The sequence below is a fragment of the Puma concolor genome, chromosome D3 (genome assembly GCF_028749965.1).
Source record: "Puma concolor isolate L17-30 chromosome D3, mPumCon1.1.hap2, whole genome shotgun sequence".
In the NCBI taxonomy this organism is placed as follows: domain Eukaryota; kingdom Metazoa; phylum Chordata; class Mammalia; order Carnivora; family Felidae; genus Puma; species Puma concolor.
The window spans coordinates 14,260,091-14,280,054 of NC_141678.1; the positions used below are offsets into that span (position 1 = coordinate 14,260,091).

Consider the following 19,964-nt stretch of genomic DNA (forward strand, 5'->3'; position numbering starts at 1 on the left):
ACGGAGCCTGATGTAGGGCTCAAATCCATGACCCCAGGATCATGACCTGAGCCAAAACCAGGAGTCTGATGCTCAACCGACTGACCCACCCAGGCGCCCCCAGCTTGTATTTGCGCATGAGCCACAAGGCCAGGCCCTGGGAGATACACAGAAGCTTGGCTTTGACATGCAAGAACTTTGTTTTTCCAGTTTAAAATTTCTATATAGGAAAAATTCTCATGAAATTTATTCTGTACTCAAGGATAAGAGAAGTGACCAGACCATGACAGTGATCTATGAAACTCATCCAGAGAGCCCTGGAAGACAGCCACAAAGAATATTCGAACAACAAATTAATTCAGTTCTTAAGAGGACACAGTACAGCCTGGTGGGGTTAAGGCTCAAGCTCTGGGATCAGACAGGTCAACTTTATAGCCAGATTCAGCTTCACACTAGCTGGATGAGCCATCTCATCTCCCTAAGTCCTAGCCTCCTCGTCTGTAAGATGGGGACAAGAATTTAATGAAGCAGTATCTCTAAAGTCCCTAGAACTCTGCATGCAGTAGTCGCTTAACACGTATGTTACCCTTAATTCTGAGAGTGCCGTTTCATAGCAAAGCCCTCTTTCCTATTAACAAGGATTCAACCAAGCAACCGACTTCCCTTCCTTCCTTTTAAAGGACCGTAATGGCTGAACATCAATGACTGTTTCTGAAAACAATACTAAGCCGTGCCCAGAGAGAACACCTCCCAGGAGTGGATTCATTTCCAGCCTCAGCAAATCCATACCGCCATTCTGATGAATGGCAGCTCTTTCCTGCTGGCAACTCTTCCTGGGACTGGATCTTCCAGCTGTGCCCCAGCCCCCTCTGAGACTGTCACTGGCATCACTGAAATGTCACCATCCTCCGGGTTCAGAGGGCGAAGAGATCCATTCCACCTGAACCCTAGCCCTAAGCTGGAAACTCACATGGTATAGACCTAAGAGCACAGGTGGGGTTGGCAAACATCACCGGCAGGTTATCAGGGAAGTCTGCAAATAGTGTAAAACCCCAGGCCGATGAAATGTGAAGGCTACAAGAGCTCCAGGGGACACTTTTCCAGCTGCATCTTGCCTGTTCTTTCCATACCGGCTTCTGAAACTGCTGACCACTCTCCCTTGCTGAACCCTAGGCTTCCACGATCACACCCCCTCCTGGTTTTCCTCGACCCCTGGCCCCTCTCAGGCTTCCTTACAGGAACACTCTGCCTTCTTCTCACGTAAATCTGTCCCCCAGGGGACCACTGGCTCTCCAAGTGGGGTTCCCACACCTGCAGCATCAGCATCACCTGGGAGCGAGTTAAACATGCAAATTCAGGCCCCGCCCAGGAGGTCCACTTTGGGAAACGCTGCCCCAGACCATCTCCCCAGGCCCATGGCTCCTCATTTCTCCCAGCACAGGTGGCCGCCAGTGCTGTATCTCCTGTCCAGAACGGCACCCTGAACAGCCATCTATCTAACTGCCACCTTGACATCACCTCTTAAAAGGCTCAGAGGCACCTCCCACCAGACGTGCTGACCAAACTCTTGGGATTTTGCTCCCTGTCCCTGATGGAGTTCGGCCATCTCTTTCTCAACAGGTGCCGCCTGCCTTGAAGCAGCCTGGTCTCTGTTCTCCATCACGTGCGGTCCTTCCCTCCTCCCTTTCCTTCCAGGACAGAGCAAGGCAGCCCACAGGCAGACGGGATTGCCGGGCACTCGCCATGCAGAGAATGGAAACAAGTAAACACTAAACACGGTTTCCCTTTAAAGCAGACCTTTCACTGGATTTCTGCAGTTCAGCAAAAAATAAGTTAATAAGAAAATAAAAAAAAAAATGAATGGGCACCTAAGGTGTGCCAGGTACCTTGCTGTATCCAGGGACACTGGCTGTGTCTTTGCTCCCTGCCTCTCTGCTTCCCCTCTTCTGACAAAACAAACTGTTATTTTGCATTCAAAGATATAGGCTCCCAATGCGTACTTTAATATTACCTATTGATTTTCCTCTTGCCAGTCATTATCAAGATTTATTCATCCCCCTGGCTCCCCATTGATTGAGGAAAGCAGTATTCCCAGTGGTCAATCAATCCCGATAGACTCCATGACAAAGAGTCAATAGCTATTTATCATTTGATTTATGGGCTTAATTATCTTAAACACAACCAGGCAGGGACAAAGCAGAAGCTGAGCAGTGCTCAAGCAACCGTGGCCGGTTTGGAAATACATCAGACCAAAAGCCAGGGTCCGGCGAGTTCCCAGAGCAGTGGACACATACTGGTCTCACACTTAGCGCTCCCTGCCCACCCACGCCAGCCTGGAGGCCGCCACGAGGAGAGGGAAGGGACACATGCCAGGGTTTCGATTTGCACCTGCTAACTCAACAAGTCATAGGCCAGGCGTGTTTGGTGGTTTGGAAAATGAACCTGGCCCAGAGGGTGGTCAGCGTTTTCCCCCACCTAGGGGGAGAGGATCATCGGGGAGGGTTCTAAGGGAACCGTGGGGCATTAAAAAGAAGGATGAAGGGGCTCCTGGGTGGCTCAGTCAGTTAAGCGTCCAACTCTGAATTTCAGCTCAGATCATGAGCTCATGGGTCATGAGTTTGAGCCCTGCATTGGGCTCCATGCTGGGAGTGGAGCCTACTTGGGATATCCTCTCTCTCCTCTCCTCTCCTCTCCTCTCTCTGCCACGCCCCAGCTCGCTCGCTCTCTGTCAAAGTAAATACATAAACTTAAAAAAAAAAAAAAGAGTGATGGACTTAGGCACAGCTGGGAAGGGAAAGGAGAGGGTAGTTCGATATGGACTTTGGTCTGCATCAGACAGTCCTGAGTTCAAATCCTGCCTCTCTGCCGCTTTATAACCTTAGGCACACTGCTTCATCTGCTTCCTTGTCCATAATCGGAGGAGTTGAAGAGTTCCTCCTTCAGAGGGTTGTTAAACTCATTCAAAAGACAGAAAAACCAGTATCTGCACGCAGGCTGATCAGATTGCAGGGAACTAGCTTTTAATTACAACCTCGCCTCCCTCCATGAAGCTACCCCCGTGCTCCCAAATCTCTGTTTAACCACGGCCTGCCAGCAATGCTGAGCGAACCGTCCCTCTGGTTTCTGGAACACATGTTAAGGACCTGATGTTGCCCACACTTGCCTTCAAAACATGGGAGTGCAGCTGGCTATTTTTAACTTGGGTAAATAGTGAAAGCTGTTGAAAATGCCTTTGTTTCCAAAGGACTGCCAGCTTGCTGTTGCTGTCCCCTAAGGGAGTCCTGCCAAGTATCTTTCAGAACCTAGGGCATTCAAACACGCATTTGTTCCCACTGATGCCTGATGAGAATCAACACGAACTGTCCACACCATTCTTGGAGGGGAGTGGGGGTGGGGGATAGAAGAACAATCCTTCCGCAGGCTCCTCTAAGAAAAGGGATTACCCCAAAGTGGTCTTTCTGAAATGCAAACCAGATTGTGTCCCTCCTCTGGCTAAAACTCTGGGTGGCTCCCCTTGCCTCTGGGAGAAAAGTCTGGATTCCTTAGTTTGGCTCACAAGGTCCTTTCAGACTGTCTCCAGCTTCTTATCTCTTGCTAGCACCCATATGGACCCTATACCCCAGCTCCTGACTCCTCTGTCCCTTCCCCGTCTTGTTCCCTCCCACATCCAGCCCTTTGTATTATGGTTCCTACCGTTTAAAAAAAAAGTATTGGTAGGGGCGCCTGGGTGGCGCAGTCGGTTAAGCGGCCGACTTCAGCCAGGTCACGATCTCGCGGTCCGGGAGTTCGAGCCCCGCGTCGGGCTCTGGGCTGATGGCTCAGAGCCTGGAGCCTGTTTCCGATTCTGTGTCTCCCTCTCTCTCTGCCCCTCCCCCGTTCATGCTCTGTCTCTCTCTGTCCCAAAAATAAAATAAATAAACGTTGAAAAAAAAAATTAAAAAAAAAAAGTATTGGCATCCTTAAGTTTATTTATTTATTTTGAGGGAGAGAGTGAGTACACACAAGTGGGGGAAGGGCAGAGAGAGAGGGAGAGAGGGAATCCCAAACAGACTCCGCACTGCCAGCATGGAGACCGACGTGGGGTTCGGACCCACAAAGCGTGAGATCATGACCTGAGCCACAATCAAGAGTCGGCTGCTTAACCCACTGAGCCACCTGGGTGCCCCAAGAATGCCAATACCTTCTTGTCCATCTGGCCAGTTCCTTGGTTGGGTATGGGGCCAGCTCTGGGTCCCCATAACCCCCTAGGTACATTTGCAGAGATTATGACACTGTTTGGGAATCATCCAGTGACCTGTGAGCTCCACGGGAGAGGTCGCGCCTTCCCTTCCTTACTCCCACCATCACACCCAGGAAGGACCTCGTATATGATGAATGTTTGGGGCCAATACCCCCTAATCACTCAGTCTCTGTACTGCATTGTTATAATTCACATCGCATAATTGGCATCTCTTTCTTTTCATCCCTGTTAATTCTCCCACGTCCTATAGGCACACCCCCCCACCCGGTCTGTACTACATTTCACTTATGTCCCACTCATTTCTCGGTGATTCTGAATAAATAGTACCACTCATTGTCTGCCGCTATACTTGCCTAGAGGATCAGGCCGCGATAATATGTGTGAATGTATTTTTGGAAACAGTTATCCATTCATCCAACAAGTATTTAAGGAGGAGCTCGTGTTTTAGAGGCTGGGGATACAGAGGTGAGTCAAACAGCTGAGATTCTGCTTTCCTGGGGCGTATGTTCTAAGTTGGGAGAAGGGGTGTAGGGAAAACAGATGAAAGGCAAGCAGGCAAACCGAGAAACAAAACGTCATCTTATGGTGAGAAGCGCTCTAATGAAAATAAAACACAGTGATGTCATACGAGGGGATTGTCGGGGGTGGGGGTGGGCAGTGGGGCACCGCTTGGGACTGGCTTCAGGACCCCAGGCTCTTCTGGTTTCCTGTAGCCCTGCCTGCTCCTCCTCAGTCCCCTGTGCACGGGGACCCTTCCCCACCAAGACACGCAGCGCTGGAATGCTCCAGGCTCCGTCCTTGGGCGACCTCCTGCTCCTCCCTGGATGGCCTCAGCTTCCACAGGAGCTTACGGCTTCAATCACCACTTCTATGCAGATGACTCACACACGGTTATTTCCAGCCGCAACCTTCCATCTGAGCTGGAGAGCAGTATATCCAGCTCCTTTCTCAACATCTCCTTACGGATGGCTCGAAGCTTACAGAAGTTAGGTGACATGGCCAACGTACAAGCCAGGAGCAGAGCTGGGCTACGAGGCCCAGAGGTCAGACTACAGCCATCACCTCGTATCATCTGATATTATAATCAACGCAAAACACCTGCGGCTTGTAGGATGCCAAGGAGAAAAAATACTGCTGCTCTTACTTGCTTCTGCCGCTATCCTTATCGCCATCATCATTGTTAGAATATCATCATTATTACGATGGCAGCTGGGAGACACAAGGTATTGAGCACCTCTGCTTGTAGGAGGCATTGGGCTGTAGCCTGATCTCTGATTCTTATCACTCCCTTGCAAGAGAGAAAAAGGTCATCCCATTTTACAGGTGAACAAACAGAGGTTCATAAAGGTGAAGAAATTTGCCATATACTCAAGTCCCCCCAAAAGGGAGTGTTCGTACATCTATTTGGTGAAACAAGCAAGTCATAGACCAGTGCTGCTGGGTGAGTCTGTCTTCAGTGGGTAGAAGAACTATCCACAAATGTGTGTCACAGAGCTGCTGGCTCGTCACCAAAACCCATGTCATTTTCCTACTGGGAATACAGCTGGCTGGCTCTTCCTCAGCCTCCCCTGCAGCCAGGTGTGGTCAAGGGACGGTGCCAGCCCGTGACGCATGGGTAGGATGCATGCGACCTCTTTGTATTTTCTTCTTTCCTCAGCTGAGGCAGAGGTCCCTGAGCCTTAAGGATGGGTCCAAAAGATGGAATTGGTCTTGGATCCCCCCCACACAAGGAAAAGCCACCTACCGCCCAGGAACACCCACCTTGGACTATTCTGTGAGCAAGAAATGGACTTCTATTGTGTAAAGCCGCCTAATGCTTTAAGGCTTATTTGTTACAGCAGCTACCATTACTCTGACAAATACAAACTGAGTTTGCACGCACACTGAGGGAACTGCCTGGAAGGATATACACCGAAATGCTAATGTGACTGCCTACGGCTGCAGACATTACAGGTGAATTTCATGTTCTTTTTGCTGATTCGCATTCTCACTAACAAACGAGTTTTCACTTGGGCGGTAAGACACACAAGTTACTTGTTAAGTGATGACAGATGGCACGCACGCTAATTTAGGATCTTTGAGATTCGAGGAACATGGTGGCCAGTGGCAAAGTCTTCACCCAGGCAAGTCCTCTGCTGGTCATGTGATCATTTACCAACAGGCGTATGCAATGTACATGCGATGATGCTAATAATAATAATGATAATGATGCAGTGCATTTATAGCGCTCCCTTCACAAAAGTCCCGGGGTGCTCTACATTCTAGCACAATTAAAGGCAGCCACAGACAAAAAACCTTTTCAGCTGTGCTTTATAAAGGGAAAGCAATTCAGCTCTTTGAACATGAAAGGAAGCCGATTCTAGTAGATGAGGGGGGACAGAGTCTCCATGTGCTCAGCGCCCCCTCCCTCACTCCTGTATGTTATATTTAGGACAATCAAACTGGCCTGGAGGGAAAAAAACATCAGAAAGCCCACAAGTACAGAGTTACAGGAAAAGCAAGTCAAGATCTCATTCGGGCACGGAGCTGCTAGTGTCTTAGCAGAAGCCAGAGCCCTTCATTTGTCTGTTAAATACTGCAGCTTGGAGCTATTAGGTTTGAAAGCATGAAAAACAAGAACTGATCTAGAGTTGAACATCGTCTATTAAATAGCTCCTGATATTGACCAGATTTGGAATGATGTGCAAATGAGGCCCCACGGGATTTCATTACTACCTTGTCCCCGAGAGACGGGTGCGGCTGGTTATCGCGTGTGTATGGGGGATACAGTCAGCCTCACGTGACCGCAAAACTGTACTCAGATTCTGGGCACCCGGCGACTGGGTGGGACAGAGGACACTAGCCCAATGAGAAATTAAAACAAAAAAATCTTCCTGAAAGCAGTGGGGGAATCCTGTCCTTCCTTCTCTTTCCTGGGGCGCACATCCCAAGCCCTGTATCCCAATAAGATGTTTACGTAATGCCCCTGTTGTCCTGCTCCCTCCTACTCGCATCCCGGAGAAAGCACCTTCAACTTCACAAATGCAGAGCAACCGCTCAGGCGTCTTTCCTGAAGTCCCACACAGGTGGGAACACCACACTGACGGTCAGGACACCCCAGAGTCCTGTTTCCTCTGTGTGTGTCCTTCAGGGCTGGGCTGATGCCGTCACTGCTCTCAAGCAAATGAGTCTGATACACCCAACCAACTAGCTCAGTGCAAGAGGAGGCAGCAAGCAGCCAGGCCATCAGGAAACTTCCAGGGGGGTGGGGGGTATGAGTGACTCTGGTTTAAAATCTTTCATTGGCTTCCAGATGCAACAGAATAAACTCCACACCTTCATCCGTACTTTTGAGGCCCCGCAGCCCCTTTCCTACCATCCTGCTTCCTTCTGGCCCACAAACGTGCCCATCTCATTCCCACCTCAGGACCTTTGCACCTGCTGTACCACTGCCTGGACTGCCCTTTCTCTGCTGCTCACCATTAGGTCTCAGTTAAATGTCACCTCCTCTAAGACACCTCTTCTGACCCCCTCCTGTCACTCTGAACCTTCCCTGTTTGTGGCCCTCATAGCACTTAATGCAATGCTTTATTATTTTACTTCATTGCCTGTTTCACTTGTTACTGACAGTCTCCTTAGCTGGAATGGAAAGTCTCTGCATGAACTCTAGGAACTATGTTCTGAGCATCCAGCATGTGGTCTGGCACTCAGCCAGGGTCCCATACGTGTCTGCGGAAGGCGGTGAACTCACGTTAGCACTGAAGCTAATCGGTGGCTGTCAGGCCCCTGCTGGTCTTCACCTTGGGACATTCCCGGCCCTCACCTCTTCTGGACCCAGCTGCTCACCTCTCAGTGTCGCCTGGCAGAATCGCTTGGTGAGGGTGCAGGAGGTATCGGGGTGTGCAGCTCTCGGCAGCAGAAAAGTCTGCTCACTCAGGGTAGGAGGTGGGAACCTGTTTCTTTAGAGCAATGGCTCTGAGCTCGAGTGCACGGAAGGGGGTCCTGAAGGGTTTCCTAATACCCAGAGAGCTGGACCCACCCCCAGAGCTTCCGGATGGGAGGGAGGGGATTCTTTATCTTACATTTGCCTTTCTTTCTCTTTTTTTTTTTAAACAAATTTCCCCCCCCTTGCAGAGTAAGATAGCAAGCAGAGGAAAGGGGCAGAGAGAGAGAGAGAGAGAGAGAGAGAGAGAGAGAGAGAGAGAGAGAGGGAATCCCAAGCAAGCTCCATACTCCGCGAGGAGCCCAAAGCAGGGCTTGAACATGAGATCGTGCCCTGAGCCGAAATCAAGAGTGGGACACTTAACCATTCCCGGTGCCCCTTACATTTGCTTTTCTAAAAAGTCCCCAGGTGATGCTAGCCAGGGGTCCACACACTATGAAGCATGGCTTTAAACAATTTGGGGATTCTAGAAAAAGATTGGAGGAGGGCGATGGGAGGCTTATGGGCTATGGGAACTTAGTGAACTGCTGATGTTAATAAAATGAGTCTTTTGAAGGGAACGAGCAAGTGAGTAACTGTGTTTTGTAAGATGAAGAGCAAGAGAGGGAAAGTATGTAACATAGAGCGTATATGCAAGATGTGTGTGTGTGTGTGTGTGTGTGTGCGCGCGTGTGTGTGTGCTGGCCCCATGGCACTTACAGGACATTTCAGTACATACACAGAATCAAAGCCACAAGAAATGAAACCAGTTTAAAACTCCAGTGGCTCTCAAACTGTGGTGTATCTCGTCCTCCGGAACGTAATAAAAAAGACAGAGGCTTTGGCTCGTTGAACTAAGATGGGGGCCTCGCTCTCGTACGGTTACCAAGTCCCCCAGGTAAGTGTGATGTGATCAGCGGTGGTGAACTCCCGCGATAGATTCTTGCCTACTCCCTTTGCCCTGGCTGATGCAGGGCAGGGCAAAGAAGCAACGCGCTGGCCTGATGTTTAGATACACGTTTGCTCCGTTCCAGGGTCTCTCAGTTATTTGTTCTATGACCCGGGCAGGGGGCTCCCTGCGCCCATCTGACCTCAGTTTTCCCACTTGTTAAGTGGGCACAATCATAAATGGGAGAAGATCGCCGCGCCTGGCCCGAAGCGAAGCGCTTGCTGAAGGCTGGTGGAATCTGCTGCTTTTTTTTTTTTTTTTTTTGGTTTACTCTGGGTGCTCTGCATTTATCCACATTAAATATAAATGCCCCTCAAGCAGGGAAATGGTTTCAGACATGAGCATCAGCTGTGCCTCCTGCAGGTGCAAGGGAAGGAACCATGTGATGGAGCTGTAGTCTCTGCCCGGCCCCCCGAAGCTCACCGGCTCTTCCTTTCCAGAGACGGGGCTGGAGGGGCTGCAGCGGGAGCTAATGAGGGCCTTGGGACATTGTGATACCTTTCTGGGAAGAAGGGGGCGGCTTCTCCCTCCCTAGCGGTGGCTTCCCCCCGCTGCTGGTGCATACCTTCAAAACAGCAACCATGCACGCGGGGCTTCTCACAACCCAACGCTTCCCAGTCTGGTCTGGCCTCTGGCAGCGGCAGCGGGCTGGGCTGCGGGGGAAAGAATGCTGGCGCCTGGTGAAGTCATCTGCTCTGACCGTAGCGGGAAGCCAGGGCGATACACTGACATTTCCTTGAGCTTTTGTTGCCTCGGCGGCTGTCAAAATACTCCCCTTGGGCCCCTGCCCTCTATTTTGGGAGTTTCTCAGGTTTTATTTGTCCTTGAAGACACCAGTTCCTGCCCGCCCCTCCCCCTTCCCTGGCCCACCACCCGCCTGGTTCCCTGAGCATAAAATCCAGACCTCTCGCCAATGTCCCAGGCCGTCACAGGAGAGGGTCTCGGGGGGGTCTCCCAGCTGCCAGAAAGAGTCATGTGGGGAGGTTTTGTACAGAAACCCCAGGCCTATACGGACTAATTAAATCAGAGACTCTCAGGCACTGGTTGTCAACTGGGGGCTGACTTTGCCCCAGGGGACACCTGGCAATATCTGAAGACATTTTCGGTTCTCACAACTAGGGACTTGGTACCATTGTATCTCATGGGCAGGGAGCAGGGATCCTGCTAACCATTCTACAGCGCACAGGCCAGACCCCTATAAATGTCACAGAGCTGAGGCTGAGGGACTGTTGCAGGCATTGGTATTATTTTAAAAAGTGCCCGCCTCAACCAGGCGTGAGCACCCCTCCTGGCCCCAGGCTGGCTCCCGCCAGCTTCCTTCCTCACCAGCTACCCACTCGTCCTTCTCTACCATGTTCTGCCACCACAGTCTTGTTTCCAGTCTGAAGCACATCCTGCTCATTCTACCCCCGGGCCTTTGCACGTGCTGTTCCCTCCACTGGGTGTGCCCTGCCCTGTCTGCACAGCTGGCTCCTCACACTCCGGTGCCTGCCCAAATGTCACTTCTTCAGAGAGGCTGCCTGGATCCTCCCACACACAATGCACGCCTAAGATAACTCCAGTCCCCCCGTCCCTCTGCGGCACAGCTCTGGTTTATTTCCTTCAACACACTCAAATGATCCTACTCAAATGATCTCATTACTACTTAGCAGTAGTCTGTCTCCCCCACTAGAATGACAGGACTCTGAGAACAAGGGCCACATCTGTCTTGCTCACCATCATCCCCTCGCATCCAGAGAAGTGTCTGCTACGTAATGCGTTTACTAAGTATCTGGTGAATGAAAGAATGACTGAATGGACAAGCTTTGGGGGACGATGGGGTTTGCAAGCTGTCAGACGGTGCAGTGCATTGACAGAGACCTGTGCTCTTGTCCTGGCCCCACTTTCCTCTCTTGGCCTCAGTTTCCACATCTGTAACATGGCCCCGATGGTTCAGTGGGATCAGGCCCCCCCTAATGAGGTCCTCCCGGCGACGTCAATTGTAGCGTTTTGCTTTGGTTTTGTCTCCATGGCACCCAACTGAGGTAGGTTGGTCCATGTTCCTGTCACCACCGGATAAATAAATTTCTTCCCACCGAGATCCTGATTATTTTGTAATTTTGTCTGGTCTATTTTTGTTTTGTTTTTTTTTCAAAAACTTCCCTGTTTCCATTTCCCTCTGCACTATGCTGGGTACACAGTAGGTACTCCCTGGTAATACTCCCTAGGGTGTGGTTCCCAAATATTAGTCAGATTAGAATGGGCTGGGGGGGCTTGGTTAGAAAGTCTTAACCTACAAACAGACTTGATTCACTAGGTCCAAGGTGATGTGATAGACTGAAAACTGGAGCCTGAAGATACCCAGGTTCTAATCCCTGGAAACTGTGACCTCAATATTGCAGAAGGAACTTTGTAGATGTGATTTTAATTGAGGGTCTTGAGGGGTGCCTGAGTGGCTCTGTTGGTTAAGCGTCCGACTTCGGGTCAGGTCGTGATCTCGCGGTCCGTGGGTTTGAGCCCCGCGTCGGGCTCTGTGCTGACAGCTGGGAGCCTGGAGCCTGCTTCGGATTCTGTGTCTCCCTCTCTCTCTCTGTCCCTTCCCCAGCTCACACACGGTCTCTTTCTCAAAAATAAATAAACATTAACAAAATTTTAAGCTGAGAGTCTTGAAATGAGAGGTGTTTCTGGGTGGCTGTGTCCTAAATGCAATCACAAGTGTCCTTGTAAGAGTGAGACCTGTGACCATGAAGAAGGCTATGTGACCATGGAAGCTAGAGGCTACGAGGCTGCCTTTGAAGATGGAGGAAGGGGCCACAAGCCAAAGAATGCAAAGAATGTTTCTAGAAGCTGCAAAAGACAAGGAAACGTTCTACTCCAGAGCCTCCAGAAAGGAGAACAGCCCTTCACTTTAGAGACCCACTCTGGATTTCCAATCTCAGAACTGCAGAACAATAAGTGTGTGTTGTTTTAAAAATGCCTATTTGATTTTGAGAGAGAGAGAGAAAGAAAGAGAGAGGAGCAGAGACAGAGGGAGAGAGAAAATCCCAAGCAGACTCCAGGCTCAGCACAGAGTCCAACGTGGGGCTCAAACTCACAAACTGAGATCATGACCTCAGCCGAAATCAAGAGTAGGATGCTTAACCCACTGAGCCACCCAGGCATCCCTAAACGTGTGTCATTTTAAGCCACCAAGTATGTGCTAATCACAATGTCCCTGGGAAACTAATACAGGTGTAGCACCCAGGCCTCTGCATTTAAAAGACCTTCTTCCCTTTGCTGGCTCTGACGCAGGGGCCCCGGCGGGACCATACTTCCAGAAGCCCTGCTCCAGAGCTGTTCCAGGCTGCTTCTCAAACCAGCCCATCCCCTGAGAACCAAAGCATTTTGTCAGAGTCGGAGGGACCCTGCCACGAGCGTCGATGTCTACCTCCTCATTAGCAGATGGGGACACTGAGGCCCAGGGAACGCTGCAGCAAGGCAGAACGATGGGAGGTGTCTTCATTCAACTCTGTCGGCTTTCAAATTCCATTTGGAGTTTTTAAAATGAGCGATGGCGCAGACTGCCAATAGCTTTAGCAATAATCTCATAATGACCCAATCGTGAAACGATTTAGCAATCCTGCGGCTAATTGTATTTGTGGGTATAGCAATTGGGTAACTAGTTGGTTATTACTCATTCCCCAAGAGCCATACACATCGCATTACAAGGAAGCTAATCTTAGAAATACTTGTTAACTTCGATGATAATTACTAAGTAATTGGCTAGAACACGCCATTGTGAATTTAGCCGGAATATGCCAGGTAATTATCTGGTCTTATGTTCTCTGTAAAATAAATCCAGGGTCCAAAAATTGTTCCAGTTGATTGGCTATTGTCCAACCATCAACCTCCGCCAGCCAATTATGCGGATGCAGGTGATTAATCCAATTACTCGAATACCAGGTTTCACACTGAACGTTCAGAGAAGAGACCTGATGGTCAACAAGTGGACGGTACTAAATGGGAGAGAGGGATGCACAGGGCCCCTCCCTAAGATAAATATGTAATGACACAATAATATGGTATAAATGCCACTCGGGGGCTCATCTGGCTTCTTCACGCAAAATACCAAAACACTTCAGAGACCAATTACATGTCCCAAAGCTGCAGAGTCTTTATCACGGTGCCAGGAAAAGGCTGCGCTATTTGCGAAACCTGCAGGCAGTTATGCGCTCGGGGAGGGGGGGAGGGGGGGAGGGGGGGCACAGAGTTTGTACATAATAGAAAAGGGCCAGAAACGCAGCTGGCTTACGGGATGAGTGACACATTTTCATAATGACCACTCGTTCTTCAAGGATGGTTGCTAACTGAATCTGTCCACTTCCAATTAGCCAGCCCTTGGGAAAGGGGTGAGGGAGGCTCGGGGAACTGGGATCCACCAACAACACCAAGCAAGTCAGAGGGCAGGAGGCGATAGGTTCTCAGAAGAGCCAGGTAAGGAGAGGAGACAGTGGATTTCAAATTTTTCGTTTGGGGATGTAAAAAAGAGGAGTTAACAAGCCAGAAGGTGAGGAGCTGACCAGAGAGAAATTTGGGGTGATGGACTGGTGGGAGCAGTGGGGCAGAAGGCCAGCGGCATGCACCCCAAGTAAAGGGCTCTGCACGAGAATGATACATTCTAGATCACAGAGGAGGAAAGGAGTGGTGGCAGGCTTTAGAAGTGGCCACAAACTGTCCCCCTCCCTGCATCTACGTCCCTGTAACGTGACATTGCAAATCCTCCCATGCAGAGGCAGAGTCTGTTTCTTCATGCTGGGAATCTAGGTTGACCACGCAACTTGGTTTGGTCAATGTGCGTCAGGCAATGCAACACAGACAGAGGAGGGAAAGGCCCTTGCCCATCAGGGCCTGACCTCTTCCTTCACTTGGAACCCTGAGACCACGATGGGAATGAGCCCAAGCTAAGCTGTTGGGGGATAAGAGACCATCAGGAAGAGAATCAGGGCATGCCGGCTGATAACCTGTCAACCTGCAGACATGTGAATGAGGCCATCCAAGAAGGACCAGCCCCCTGTCTGACCTGCCTGCTGACCACAGACATATCCAAGAGCCCAGCTACTGGGCCTGGCTCAGCACAGAACTGTCCACAGAAGAGAGGAAAACTCTGAGTGTTGGGGGTAATTTGTTACTCAGCAAAAGCTTACTGATGCACTCACTTCATGGGAACAGCTCAGCCCCTAAATCTGATCTGAGCTGGTTATTTGAGAGCCTCTTCTGTCCTTTTTAGAGTGGAGGACGACCATTTTTACCCTGGTCTAAGGACTGAAGAGCCATCTCCTGAAATCCAATCCTTTGAAAACATTTACCATCCGACACATGGGTTCCAGTCAATCCATCATCTGCATAACCAATGATGACAGACAATAACCCATTTTCTTCTGACCACTGAGGTCTTATAAATGGACTCAAGGATGCTCTGTATCACAAGGGAACAGACCCGAAACACACCAGCTCTTCCCTGAGCTCACAGCTCCTGCTACGCACCTGCCGAGAGGAGAGGCTTGCGTGTTTGAGATCTTATCGCTTGAGCTGAGAATGGGAAGCAGACAGCTCCTAAGTGACTCCTGGCATCACAGGCCAGTCCTGATGCAACGGGAGAACGGCAGCCAGACGTGAAACACACACCAAAGGATAGTTTCACAACTGTTCGACTGAAACCAAAGCTATTTTTTTTTTTTCCAATGCCCCATGTCACTGGGTGAGGTTAGAGAGCAAGTTCAGGAAAGCTGCTATCATTTGACGTTTTCTTAATGTCCGTTCTCTGTTAATTACCCCTTCTGTGCAGGTATCGACCGTGGACCCTGGATATTTAAGATAGCAATGGTAAAGCTCTCCACGTGTCATCTGCTGCTTTAACGAAAGCCAGAGTAACAGCTGTCAGAATCTTAGTCCAGAATCGGCACAGCAGGGACCGGGGGCCAAATCCAGCTTTTATAAGTAAAGTTTTATTGGCGCCCGGCCACGTACATCCACTTACGTCTTGTCTGGGGCTCCTTTCCCACCACAGTGGCAGAGTGGAGCAGTTGCTACAGAAACGGTCTGGCCCATAAAGCCACAACTATTCTCTCCTGGGCCCTTTACAGAAAAAGCCTGCCGACTTCCGATTTAGCCCAATCCGTTCAATTTACACGTGGAGACAGTGAGTCTCGGCGGTATCGTTTCACAAACACTCGGGGCACGGCGGGGGTGGAGGGGGGGGAATCTAGAACCAACTTTCCTAACTTCCATTCAGTGCTCTCCCCGTGGCCCTGCTCTGCCAAAGAGTTTTACCATCAAAAGCACTTCCTGGACTCTCAAGTCTTAGAACCACACAATTATGAATCGGTAGAGCTGGAGACGCTCCATTCACCGGAACGACGAGTCAACCGGAAACCCCCACTTCTCAACTCTGCCAGAGGCACAGCTCTGGGGACGGACCCACGGGTGGGGATCCCCGGCAGGACTGACCTGGTGATGATGGCCAGGTGGGGTGGGCTCATGCAGGCACCCATGAAGAGCACCACGTTCTCATGCCGCGTCTGCCTGTAGGCCATCACCTCCCGCTTGAAGGCCTTGAGCTGTTCCTCATTATCCCTCTCGATGTCGATCAGCCGGATGGCCACCTCGCCATGCCAGCGGCCGTGATACACCTGCCCGAAGCGGCCCTTTCCAATGAGCTCGCCAATCTCCAGCTGCTCAAAAGGGATGTCCCACTCCTGCAGGAAGATGCTGGTCTGGCTGGCCTTGCGTGGGAAGCTCCGGGCTGAGAGCAGGGACAGGTTCATCTCCTCAAAATCGTCCTCTGACTCCTCGGCCTCGTCGTGGCCCTCTTCATTCTGTGGGCGGAAAGGGGAGAGCGGTCAGAGTGGCTCCTGACGCTGCCCCGCCTTCCCACGAGGTCCCACTGGGTCCCACTGGGACACGTCTCTATGTGCATTTTCGGCTGGTGTGCACACAGACCTATTAGTGCAGGCCACTCTCGTCTAGAATCGTATACAATGAAGGGGCTGAAAGGGAGATCGTGGTAACCCCATGCTCCTGTGCTAAGGGGGACACTGAGGTTCATGGAAGAGAAATGCTAGGGGGCCACCCATTCCGGTTTGCTGGGACTTCCCTGGTCTGGGCACTGAAAGTCCCCTTGGTGGGGGCACCTGACAGGCTCAGTCAGTACAGCATGTGATTCTTGATCTCAAGGTTGTAAGCTGGAGCCCCACACTGGGTGCAGAGATTACTTAAAGTCCCCTTGGGAAGTCCTTCAGTCCCAGCAAACAGAGTTGACTGGTCACCCTGGGAGATGCCCGGCTCTCTATCACACAGCCAGGCAGAGCTAGGGTTAAACCTCAGGTGTCTCAACTCCTAATATCCAACGCCCTCCTATTCTACCGTGATGTTTTGGCTTGTCTCCTTACGTGTGTGTGATAAAGGCAACAGGCTAAACTACGTGTGCCTCAGCTGTCTGCACACAACATGTGACGATCCTCAATGGAGAGTGCCTTTTTTTATTTCCCCCGGGGAATTTGGAATGGATGAGTCAGAAAAAGGGAGAGGTCACAGCTACTCTGCACAGGCCGGACACCTGGGCTTCCTATGCAGCCGTGAGGGCAGAGAGGCTGGCCGATAGGATGGGCTTAACAATCAGAAGAAATGAGTGGAAATCTGGCCTCTGTGTGACTTTGGGCAAGCCACGGGACTTCTCTGAGACTTCCTTTTTCCCCGTCATAAAGCGGAGCTGATAAAATCTGCCCCTGGGGATGGTGTGAGGTTTCCAATGACACGAAAGGCTGTTAAGTTCCTTGCACAGACCTGACCACCTGTATGCGACAGCGACTGGGCTTCCTGGGAAAATGCAGATTCCTGGGCCCCACCCAGAGCTGCTCAACAGAAAGCAGCAGGCCAGGGCCAGAAATTCGCATTTTTATCCAGCACACCCACAGGGCCCCTGGACACTTAGGCGTGAGCACCACGATCATTAGCCGGTCAAGGGCCAGCATGGGGGCTGGGAGTGTCCTGCCCCACGGCTTCTTTAGCTCCAGTGAGGGAGCAGCAGGCACCCCAGCCAGTGGGGATTCCCAGAGGCTTGGGGGCTGATTAAGCAGCCTGAGGCAGTGGCCCTTTGGCTGGCCGCTGGTCTTCCTGAGCCCAAACCTGAGCAAACTTGCCCCTCGCGGCCCACTCAGGAGAAACAACACAGGAAACACTGGCTTCCCCAGGGATAATTTTTCAACAACCACAACACCTGCCGAAAGGACCTGGTTTTCTCTGGAAACCCTGGCTCTATTCCTTTCAGTTCGGGGCACACCCGCAGGGCTGAGGAGTCCATGGTTCTTACCCAGGACACTTCGTTTATTCCTCCAGAAGTTCTGGCGGATGAGAAGAAGCCCCAGACCATTCGCAAAAGCCTGCCAGGCTCGGTGTCCCCAGGACTCTGCCTCCTCCCACGTGTTCTTTGGAAGGCAGTGGGGCACATCCCCCTTGGTACTCACCTGGCCCTAGGCCGATTTTTCCGCTAAGAATGTAAATCTCTTGCCAACGTCTGCACAGCTAGCTTTTCCGTGATGCACACCGTATAACGGCCTATTAGGCTTGGTGCCGGGAGGGGCCCCCGCTTGTTAGAACGTCCATCAAAAACAGGGCCACCCCACCGCCCGCCGCCCCAAGCCCTCCGCGTCATTAAGACATCCATCGGCTCTGCCAAGCGCTGGGCAACCCCAGGGAAACAGGTGCATCACTCTCTCCAAATCTCACCTCTGAGGTTGGCTCCAGTTCAATTTGAAGTAATGGATTTCCTTCCAAGCTTTAAAGAAAAGAAAAATAGATGTGACCCTCGCGTGAAAAGGTAGGTCTGTGTATTGTTTAGCCGCGTATCAAGAGTCCTTGAACGAGAAGCCCTGGCCATCAAGCCTTCATCTCAAAATCCACTTCAACACTTGTGTCGAAACTAATCCATAACCTCACCATGAAGAAGCGATGACAAGGACACTGTTTTCAACAGACTTTCTGGGCTGCTCAGGGCTCATTTTTCTTTCTTGCTTTGGTTTCCACTAATCTAGCAGCTTCCTTATAAACTGGCCTAATGCCACGGGTGGAAGAATCCTCAGAACTCTGGGTGTGTGCTAGGAAAGAATGAACGAGACCTCTAACGTTCACTCGGGTTTGGAATCTTCTGGAAGAACCTTAGCGTTCAGGATTACAGGTACCCCCCCCCCCCCCGCCCCCTGCTTTTTGAAAGTCGGCGCCATGCCACTTTGCTTTTATGAAAGATCTACACTGGTGTCTGTTTTGCTGACCAAAAGAAATTCCAAGACTTTTGCTTTTGTGGAAAAGGGTGACAAGCGAAAGTTGCCTTCAGCTTTTGCTTTGCCACGAGCCATTACGGAGGCAGCGGGCACCCTGAGCAGTGTGAGTGATGCCTCCAAGCTCCTTCCCTGGGCACTACCCTCAGCATCTCAGCCTCAAGCCTCCACACCTTTGAGCAGTATCCATGAGCATCTGTGCTTTATCTCGATTTATTTTGTGCATCCGTTAGCAAGATGCGTCCTAAGGTATCAGAGAAGCCTAAGGGAGAAAGTTCTCAGGTCTGGGGACACCCGCCAATTTTTGCATTATAAATGAATGATAATCGCGTCTTCGCATGACACCATGTTGGCTTATGAAAGGTTTTGTAGGAATGCTCTACTTTCGGATAGTGGGGGAAACCTGCATGTGTCAGGAACGGGGCAAGGCCCTCCGAGGGATACAGAGTCGAAACCTGCGTGGCTCCTGACTTTGGGGACTATTATGTTACTACCGAAGGGACGAAAGCAAGTACGGAGATATCGTGCAGGAAGGCTGAAAGTGACACGGGTCAAAAGTCAGGCATGAACTGAATAGACGGAGCATGATGGAAATTCCCCGGAGAGATTATGGGATGTGGTTTGAAAACTCGCAGTGTTTGAGTTGGCTGGATGTTGCCAATCACGGTGAACCGGGATGCGTGGAGTGAGAACGAACAAAACCGTTATCTGGAAGGACTGGAAGACACAGGTGGGAGCACGCACGCGCGTATGCTTGGGTCCGTGCGCGAGTGTGATGCAGTCTTGAGCTCGTGAGCTGCAGCTGTTCTGAGCGTGGGCGCAGGCTGAGTGCAGGGCTGGGGAGGGATCAGTGTGTTTGCGTGTGTGAGTACTAAGTATAGATTGGGTACTGCGTGGGTATTATGGGATGTGCTCTGTGCAGGGGTTGTTCTGGGCACACGTGAGTTGGGTGTACCCCGTGGGGGATGTGGGGGGCTCACCGTGTGTTGACAGCTGGGTACGTACTGGGGTGTGAGGGGAGTGTTGGAGCACATGGCATGTGACGGGGACGTGGGGGACAGTGTGTGTTAGAGGTGTTTCTGGGGGTGTGTTTTCGGAGTAGAGGAGGTGTATGTGTTTACGGAGTGCAGTGGGGAGACTGTAACTGGGCTGCTGAAGGCACAGAACCGGCGGCAGGAAGGAATCACAATGAACACCTCTGGAAGCTTAGCAGGGGCCCCTACCCACCCCCTCACTTGAGGGGCCACCGCTCTCCTAACCCTGAGACCCCAAGAGGCTGCTGACCCTGCAGACAGAGCCAACCCACTTCCGGGAGGGGCTCTTGGCCAGAGGGAGTCTGAGAGGCTGCAAGAACGAAAGGGGGAGAGAAGGGTGGGTCACAAAGTGTCCTCTGCCTTCCTATCAGCCAATCATTTACGGCCCGGCCGGCCCCGGGAACATCTGCCGGGAACTTGGCATTTTGGGGAGATCCGGGTGGAACAAGGCAGCTGGAGTCCCTCCTCACCCAACAACAAACCAGGCAGCCTTCCTCTGCCTGCATCAAGGCATGATTACAGTCACTGGGCGATTAAATTACTTCTTCCTGTGAAGTGTTAGTGGCCGTCA

At 51.2% G+C, this 19,964-nt stretch overlaps 1 protein-coding gene across 3 annotated transcripts in view; it reads right to left on the reverse strand.

Moving 5' to 3' along the window:
* Positions 1–19,964, reverse strand: part of KSR2 (kinase suppressor of ras 2) — a 445,437-nt gene that overhangs the window by 59,247 nt on the left and 366,226 nt on the right. For all 3 annotated transcript variants that reach the window (XM_086681797.1, XM_086681798.1, XM_086681799.1), the window contains exons 13-14: positions 17,812–17,860; positions 15,535–15,902 (exon numbers count right to left, since the gene is read on the reverse strand). In XM_086681797.1, the coding sequence (XP_086537923.1) occupies positions 15,535–15,902; positions 17,812–17,860 (417 nt within the window). The remainder of the gene's footprint in view (positions 1–15,534; positions 15,903–17,811; positions 17,861–19,964) is intronic.